Below are 10,000 nucleotides of genomic sequence, written 5' to 3'. Positions count from 1 at the left end.
GCCTTCCTCTGACACCGCCTGGTATAGAGGTCCAGGATGGCAGGAAGCTTGACCCCGGTGATGTACTGGGTCGTACCCACTAACCTCTCTTGTGCCTTGCGGTCGGAGGCCAGAGCAGTTGCCATACACGGCAGCGATGCAACCCGTCAGGATGCTCTCGATGGTGCAGCTGTAAAACCTTTTGAGGATCTGAGAACCAATGCCAAATCTTTTCTACCCTAATGACATCTTCAACCACCCCCTGGTGTTGGACCTCATATTCAGTTTCAGTTCTAACGTCAGTGTGTTCCTGGTTTCAGGTGTTCTACCCTAAAGACATCTTCAACCACCCCCTGGTGTTGGACCTCATATTCAGTTTCAGTTCTAACGTCAGTGTGTTCCTGGTTTCAGGTGTTCTACCCTAAAGACATCTTCAACCACCCCCTGGTGTTGGACCTCATATTCAGTTTCAGTTCTAACGTCAGTGTGTTCCTGGTTTCAGGTGTTCTACCCTAAAGACATCTTCAACCACCCCCTGGTGTTGGACCTCATATTCAGTTTCAGTTCTAACGTCAGTGTGTTCCTGGTTTCAGGTGTTCTACCCTAAAGACATCTTCAACCACCCCCTGGTGCTGGACCTCATATTCAGTTTTAACGTCAGTGTGTTCCTGGTTTCAGGTGTTCTACCCTAAAGACATCTTCAACCACCCCCTGGTGTTGGACCTCATATTCAGTTCTAACGTCAGTGTGTTCCTGGTTTACAGGAGTTCTACCCTAAAGACATCTTCAACCACCCCCTGGTGCCGGGACTCATATTCAGTTCTAACGTCAGTGTGTTCCTGGTTTCAGGTGTTCTACCCTAAAGACATCTTCAACCACCCCCTGGTGTTGGACCTCCATATTCAGTTCTAACGTCAGTGTGTTCCTGGTTTCAGGTGTTCTACCCTAAAGACATCTTCAACCACCCCCTGGTGTTGGACCTCATATTCAGTTCTAACGTCAGTGTGTTCCTGGTTTCAGGTGTTCTACCCTAAAGACAGCTTCAACCACCCCCTGGTGTTGGACCTCATATTCAAACAGGTGGGTTTTTAATAACATATTGAACTGTCATAATTTAAACTGTTATAATTTTCCTGTAACAATGTTATCATAATCCTGTAACACTATTATCATATTCCTGTAATACTGTTATCATATTCCTGTATCACTGTTATCATATTCCTGTATCACTGTTATCATATTCCTGTATCACTGTTATCATATTCCTGTATCACTGTTATCATATTCCTGTATCACTGTTATCATATTCCTGTAACACTGTTATCATATTCCTGTATCACTGTTATTATATTCCTGTTATCATATTCCTGTAACACTGTTATCATATTCCTGTATCGCTGTTATCATATTCCTGTATCACTGTTATCATATTCCTGTTATCATATTCCTGTATCACTGTTATCATATTCCTGTAACACTGTTATCATATTCCTGTATCACTGTTATCATATTCCTGTTATCATATTCCTGTAACACTGTTATCATATTCCTGTAACACTGTTATCATATTCCTGTATCACTGTTATCATATTCCTGTATCACTGTTATCATATTCCTGTATCACTGTTATCATATTCCTGTTATCATATTCCTGTAACACTGTTATCATATTCCTGTATCGCTGTTATCATATTCCTGTATCACTGTTATCATATTCCTGTTATCATATTCCTGTATCACTGTTATCATATTCCTGTTATCATATTCCTGTATCACTGTTATCATATTCCTGTAATACTGTTATCATATTCCTGTAATACTGTTATCATATTCCTGTAACACTGTTATCATATTCCTGTAATACGGTTATCATATTCCTGTAATACTGTTATCATATTCCTGTAACACTGTTATCATATTCCTGTATCACTGTTATCATATTCCTGTATCACTGTTATCATGTTCCTGTTATCATATTCCTGTATCACTGTTATCATATTCCTGTATCACTGTTATCATATTCCTGTATCACTGTTATCATATTCCTGTAACACTGTTATCATATTCCTGTAACACTGTTATCATATTCCTGTAACACTGTTATCATATTCCTGTAACACTGTTATCATATTCCTGTTATCATATTCCTGTAACACTGTTATCATATTCCTGTTATCATATTCCTGTAACACTGTTATCATATTCCTGTTATCATATTCCTGTAACACTGTTATCATATTCCTGTTATCATATTCCTGTATCACTGTTATCATATTCCTGTAACACTGTTATCATATTCCTGTAACACTGTTATCATATTCCTGTATCACTGTTATCATATTCCTGTTATCATATTCCTGTAACACTGTTATCATATTCCTGTATCACTGTTATCATATTCCTGTTATCATATTCCTGTATCACTGTTATCATATTCCTGTTATCATATTCCTGTAACACTGTTATCATATTCCTGTAACACTATTCTAACACGGTTATTAATGATACCACGCTGCTACACTTTAAGCCATTTGAGCTCGATGGCTTTGACAAGACAACGTAACCACTGCAGGACTCTCTCCTGTCCTGTAGAATAGTGAGTGTTCTTAATATACTCTCTCTCCTCCTCTCTTCTCCTCTCTTCTCCTCTCCTCTTCTCCTCTCTTTCTCCTCCTCTCTTCTCCTCTCCTCTTCTCTCTCCTCTCTCTCCCCCTCTCCTCCTCTCCTCCTCTCTCCTCATCTCCTCCTCTCCTCCTCTCTCCTCTCTCTCCTCTCCTCTCTCCTTCTCTCTCCTCCTTTCTCCTCTCTCTCCCCTCTCCTCTCTCCTCATCTCCTCCTCTCTCCTCTCTCCTCCTCTCTCCTCTTCTCTTGTCTCCTCTCTCCTCCTCTTCTCCTCTTCTCCTCTCTCTCTCCTCTCCTCCTCTCTCCTCTCTCCTCTCTCCTCCCCTCTCCTCCTCTCCTCCTCTCCTCTCTCCTCTCTCCTCTCTCTCCTCTCTCTCTCCTATCTCTCTCCTCTCTCTCCTCTCTCTCCTCTCTCCTCCTTTCCTCCTCTCTCCTCTCTCCTCTCTCCTCCTCTCCACCTCTCTTCTTCTCCTCTCCAGATAGTGAATGACACTCTGTCTCAGGCATGTGTTAGAATCTCCAATCAGGAGAGGATGAAGATGAAGTCACTGTTTGGTGAGTCAACTACATTACCCACACTGCTCTGGGTGGAAGGAATACATTTGTATGTTCACTGAAAATTCAATTTTCTTCCTGTTTAAATCCCGTGTGGCTCAGTTGGTAGAGCAAGGCACTTGCAACACCAGGGCTGTGGGTTTGATTCCCACGTGGGACCGTTATGAAAATGAGACTTGTGTCTAACAGAGAAACATGGCGTAGAGCACAACATGGCGACGGTGGACGAGGCGGTGAAGACGGAGGTTGTCACAACAGCCAAGGAATCCTGGGATATCTATTTCTCATGCCTATTTCCTGCCTCTGTGAGTCAGATGACTTCCTGTTGCACCACATGACTTCCTGTTGCACCACATGACATCCTGTTGCACCACATGACATCCTGTTGCACCACATGACATCCTGTTGCACCACATGACTTCCTCGTGCACCACATGACTTCCTGTTGCACCACATGACTTCCTGTTGCACCACATGACATCCTGTTGCACCACATGACTTCCTGTTGCACCACATGACATCCTGTTGCACCACATGACATCCTGTTGCACCACATGACTTCCTCTTGCACCACATGACATCCTGTTGCACCACATGACATCCTGTTGCACCACATGACTTCCTCTTGCACCACATGACTTCCTGTTGCACCACATGACATCCTGTTGCACCACATGACATCCTGTTGCACCACATGACATCCTGTTGCACCACATGACATCCTGTTGCACCACATGACATCCTGTTGCGCCACATGACATCCTGTTGCGCCACATGACTTCCTGTTGCGCCACATGACTTCCTGTTGCGCCACATGACTTCCTGTTGCACCACATGACTTCCTGTTGCACCACATGACTTCCTGTTGCACCACATGACTTCCTGTTGCACCACATGACTTCCTGTTGCACCACATGACATCCTGTTGTACCACATGACTTCCTCTTGCACCACATGACATCCTGTTGCACCACATGACATCCTGTTGCACCACATGACATCCTGTTGCACCACATGACATCCTGTTGCACCACATGACTTCCTGTTGCGCCACATGACTTCCTGTTGCGCCACATGACTTCCTGTTGCACCACATGACTTCCTGTTGCACCACATGACTTCCTGTTGCACCACATGACATCCTGTTGCACCACATGACTTCCTGTTGCACCACATGACATCCTGTTGCACCACATGACATCCTGTTGCACCACATGACGTCTGAAGGCATCACATGACATCCTGTTGCGCCACATGACTTCCTGTTGCACCACATGACATCCTGTTGCACCACATGACATCCTCTTGCACCACATGACTTCCTGTTGCACCACATGACTTCCTGTTGCACCACATGACATTCTGTTGCACCACATGACTTCCTGTTGCACCACATGACTTCCTGTTGCACCACATGACATCCTGTTGCACCACATGACTTCCTCTTGCACCACATGACATCCTGTTGCACCACATGACATCCTGTTGCACCACATGACTTCCTCTTGCAACACATGACTTCCTGTTGCACCACATGACATCCTGTTGCACCACATGACATCCTGTTGCACCACATGACATCCTGTTGCGCCACATGACTTCCTGTTGCACCACATGACATCCTGTTGCACCACATGACATCCTCTTGCACCACATGACTTCCTGTTGCACCACATGACTTCCTGTTGCACCACATGACATTCTGTTGCACCACATGACTTCCTGTTGCACCACATGACTTCCTGTTGCACCACATGACATCCTGTTGCACCACATGACTTCCTCTTGCACCACATGACATCCTGTTGCACCACATGACATCCTGTTGCACCACATGACTTCCTCTTGCAACACATGACTTCCTGTTGCACCACATGACATCCTGTTGCACCACATGACATCCTGTTGCACCACATGACATCCTGTTGCGCCACATGACTTCCTGTTGCACCACATGACTTCCTGTTGCACCACATGACTTCCTGTTGCACCACATGACTTCCTGTTGCACCACATGACTTCCTGTTGCACCACATGACATCCTGTTACACCACATGACATCCTGTGGCACCACATGACTTCCTGTTGCACCACATGACATCCTGTTGCACCACATGACATCCTGTTGTACCACATGACGTCTGATGGCATCACATGACTTCCTGTTGCACCACATGACATCCTGTTGCACCACATGACTTCCTGTTGCACCACATGACATCCTGTTGCACCACATGACTTCCTGTTGCACCACATAACATCCTGTTGCACCACATGACTTCCTCTTGCGCCACATGACATCCTGTTGCGCCACATGACTTCCTGTTGCACCACATGACATCCTGTTGCACCACATGACATCCTGTTGCACCACATGACTTCCTGTTGCGCCACATGACTTCCTGTTGCACCACAGGACATCCTGTTGCACCACATGACTTCCTGTTGCACCACATGACATCCTGTTGCACCACATGACATCCTGTTACACCACATGACATCCTGTTGCACCACATGACTTCCTGTTGCACCACATGACATCCTGTTGCACCACATGACATCCTGTTGTACCACATGACGTCTGATGGCATCACATGACTTCCTGTTGCACCACATGACATCCTGTTGCACCACATGACTTCCTGTTGCACCACATGACATCCTGTTGCACCACATGACTTCCTGTTGCACCACATGACATCCTGTTGCACCACATGACTTCCTGTTGCACCACATGACATCCCGTTGCACCACATGACATCCTGTTGCACCACATGACTTCCTGTTGCACCACATGACATCCTGTTGCACCACATGACTTCCTGTTGCACCACATAACATCCTGTTGCACCACATGACTTCCTCTTGCGCCACATGACATCCTGTTGCGCCACATGACTTCCTGTTGCACCACATGACATCCTGTTGCACCACATGACATCCTGTTGCACCACATGACTTCCTGTTGCGCCACATGACTTCCTGTTGCACCACATGACTTCCTGTTGCACCACATGACTTCCTGTTGCACCACATGACTTCCTGTTGCACCACATGACTTCCTGTTGCACCACATGACATCCTGTTGCACCACATGACATCCTGTTGCGCCACATGACTTCCTGTTGCGCCACATGACTTCCTGTTGCACCACATGACTTCCTGTTGCACCACATGACTTCCTGTTGCACCACATGACATCCTGTTGCACCACATGACTTCCTGTTGCACCACATGACATCCTGTTGCACCACATGACATCCTGTTGTACCACATGACGTCTGATGGCATCACATGACTTCCTGTTGCACCACATGACATCCTGTTGCACCACATGACTTCCTCGTGCACCACATGACTTCCTGTTGCACCACATGACTTCCTGTTGCACCACATGACATCCTGTTGCACCACATGACTTCCTGTTGCACCACATGACATCCTGTTGCACCACATGACATCCTGTTGCACCACATGACTTCCTCTTGCACCACATGACATCCTGTTGCACCACATGACATCCTCTTGCACCACATGACTTCCTCTTGCACCACATGACTTCCTGTTGCACCACATGACATCCTGTTGCACCACATGACATCCTGTTGCACCACATGACATCCTGTTGCACCACATGACTTCCTGTTGCACCACATGACATCCTGTTGCACCACATGACATCCTGTTGCGCCACATGACTTCCTGTTGCGCCACATGACTTCCTGTTGCGCCACATGACTTCCTGTTGCGCCACATGACTTCCTGTTGCACCACATGACTTCCTGTTGCACCACATGACTTCCTGTTGCACCACATGACTTCCTGTTGCACCACATGACTTCCTGTTGCACCACATGACTTCCTGTTGCACCACATGACATCCTGTTGCACCACATGACTTCCTGTTGCACCACATGACATCCTGTTGCACCACATGACATCCTGTTGCACCACATGACGTCTGAAGGCATCACATGACATCCTGTTGCGCCACATGACTTCCTGTTGCACCACATGACATCCTGTTGCACCACATGACATCCTCTTGCACCACATGACTTCCTGTTGCACCACATGACTTCCTGTTGCACCACATGACATTCTGTTGCACCACATGACTTCCTGTTGCACCACATGACTTCCTGTTGCACCACATGACATCCTGTTGCACCACATAACTTCCTCTTGCACCACATGACATCCTGTTGCACCACATGACATCCTGTTGCACCACATGACTTCCTCTTGCAACACATGACTTCCTGTTGCACCACATGACATCCTGTTGCACCACATGACATCCTGTTGCACCACATGACATCCTGTTGCGCCACATGACTTCCTGTTGCACCACATGACTTCCTGTTGCACCACATGACTTCCTGTTGCACCACATGACTTCCTGTTGCACCACATGACATCCTGTTACACCACATGACATCCTGTTGCACCACATGACTTCCTGTTGCACCACATGACATCCTGTTGCACCACATGACATCCTGTTGTACCACATGACGTCTGATGGCATCACATGACTTCCTGTTGCACCACATGACTTCCTGTTGCACCACATGACTTCCTGTTGCACCACATGACTTCCTGTTGCACCACATGACATCCTGTTGCGCCACATGACATCCTGTTGCGCCACATGACTTCCTGTTGCGCCACATGACTTCCTGTTGCACCACATGACTTCCTGTTGCACCACATGACTTCCTGTTGCACCACATGACATCCTGTTGCACCACATGACTTCCTGTTGCACCACATGACATCCTGTTGCACCACATGACATCCTGTTGCACCACATGACGTCTGAAGGCATCACATGACATCCTGTTGCGCCACATGACTTCCTGTTGCACCACATGACATCCTGTTGCACCACATGACATCCTCTTGCACCACATGACTTCCTGTTGCACCACATGACTTCCTGTTGCACCACATGACATTCTGTTGCACCACATGACTTCCTGTTGCACCACATGACTTCCTGTTGCACCACATGACATCCTGTTGCACCACATGACTTCCTCTTGCACCACATGACATCCTGTTGCACCACATGACATCCTGTTGCACCACATGACTTCCTCTTGCAACACATGACTTCCTGTTGCACCACATGACATCCTGTTGCACCACATGACATCCTGTTGCACCACATGACATCCTGTTGCGCCACATGACTTCCTGTTGCACCACATGACTTCCTGTTGCACCACATGACTTCCTGTTGCACCACATGACTTCCTGTTGCACCACATGACTTCCTGTTGCACCACATGACATCCTGTTACACCACATGACATCCTGTTGCACCACATGACTTCCTGTTGCACCACATGACATCCTGTTGCACCACATGACATCCTGTTGTACGACATGACGTCTGATGGCATCACATGACTTCCTGTTGCACCACATGACATCCTGTTGCACCACATGACTTCCTGTTGCACCACATGACATCCTGTTGCGCCACATGACTTCCTGTTGCACCACATGACTTCCTGTTGCACCACATGACATCCTGTTGCACCACATGACTTCCTGTTGCACCACATAACATCCTGTTGCACCACATGACTTCCTCTTGCGCCACATGACATCCTGTTGCACCACATGACATCCTGTTGCACCACATGACATCCTGTTGCACCACATGACTTCCTGTTGCGCCACATGACTTCCTGTTGCACCACATGACATCCTGTTGCACCACATGACTTCCTGTTGCGCCACATGACTTCCTGTTGCACCACATGACTTCCTGTTGCACCACATGACATCCTGTTGCACCACATGACATCCTGTTGCACCACATGACTTCCTGTTGCACCACATGACTTCCTGTTGCACCACATGACATCCTGTTGCACCACATGACATCCTGTTGCACCACATGACGTCTGATGGCATCACATGACATCCTGTTGCGCCACATGACTTCCTGTTGCACCACATGACATCCTGTTGCACCACATGACATCCTCTTGCACCACATGACTTCCTGTTGCACCACATGACTTCCTGTTGCACCACATGACATTCTGTTGCACCACATGACTTCCTGTTGCACCACATGACTTCCTGTTGCACCACATGACATCCTGTTGCACCACATGACTTCCTGTTGCACCACATGACATCCTGTTGCACCACATGACATCCTGTTGTACCACATGACGTCTGATGGCCTCACATGACTTCCTGTTGCACCACATGACATCCTGTTGCACCACATGACTTCCTGTTGCACCACATGACTTCCTGTTGCACCACATGACATCCTGTTGCACCACATGACTTCCTGTTGCACCACATGACTTCCTGTTGCACCACATGACATCCCGTGGTGCGCCACATGACTTCTTGTTGCACCACATGACATCCTGTTGCACCACATGACTTCCTGTTGCGCCACATGACTTCCTGTTGCACCACATGACTTCCTGTTGCACCACATGACTTCCTGTTGCACCACATGACTTCCTGTTGCACCACATGACATCCTGTTGCACCACATGACTTCCTGTTGCACCACATGACATCCTGTTACACCACATGACATCCTGTTGCACCACATGACTTCCTGTTGCACCACATGACATCCTGTTGCACCACATGACATCCTGTTGTACGACATGACGTCTGATGGCATCACATGACTTCCTGTTGCACCACATGACATCCTGTTGCACCACATGACTTCCTGTTGCACCACATGACATCCTGTTGCGCCACATGACTTCCTGTTGCACCACATGACTTCCTGTTGCACCACATGACATCCTGTTGCACCACATGACTTCCTGTTGCACCACATAACATC

General features: G+C 47.4%; 1 protein-coding gene across 1 annotated transcript in view; it reads left to right on the top strand.

Annotated features, from left to right (window-relative positions):
• LOC129844828 (unconventional myosin-XV-like) overlaps positions 1 to 10,000 on the top strand; it is a gene marked incomplete at its 5' end in the record, with an annotated part of 213,858 nt that overhangs the window by 141,116 nt on the left and 62,742 nt on the right. The window contains 3 exons of the mRNA XM_055912976.1: positions 1,000 to 1,059; positions 3,081 to 3,156; positions 3,346 to 3,461. Of these exons, the coding sequence (XP_055768951.1) occupies positions 1,000 to 1,059; positions 3,081 to 3,156; positions 3,346 to 3,461 (252 nt within the window). The remainder of the gene's footprint in view (positions 1 to 999; positions 1,060 to 3,080; positions 3,157 to 3,345; positions 3,462 to 10,000) is intronic.

Source organism: Salvelinus fontinalis, unplaced genomic scaffold (assembly GCF_029448725.1).
Source record: "Salvelinus fontinalis isolate EN_2023a unplaced genomic scaffold, ASM2944872v1 scaffold_0235, whole genome shotgun sequence".
Lineage (NCBI taxonomy): Eukaryota > Metazoa > Chordata > Actinopteri > Salmoniformes > Salmonidae > Salvelinus > Salvelinus fontinalis.
The sequence above is the reverse complement of the archived record's forward strand: the minus strand, read 5'-3'. Positions and strand labels throughout refer to the sequence as shown.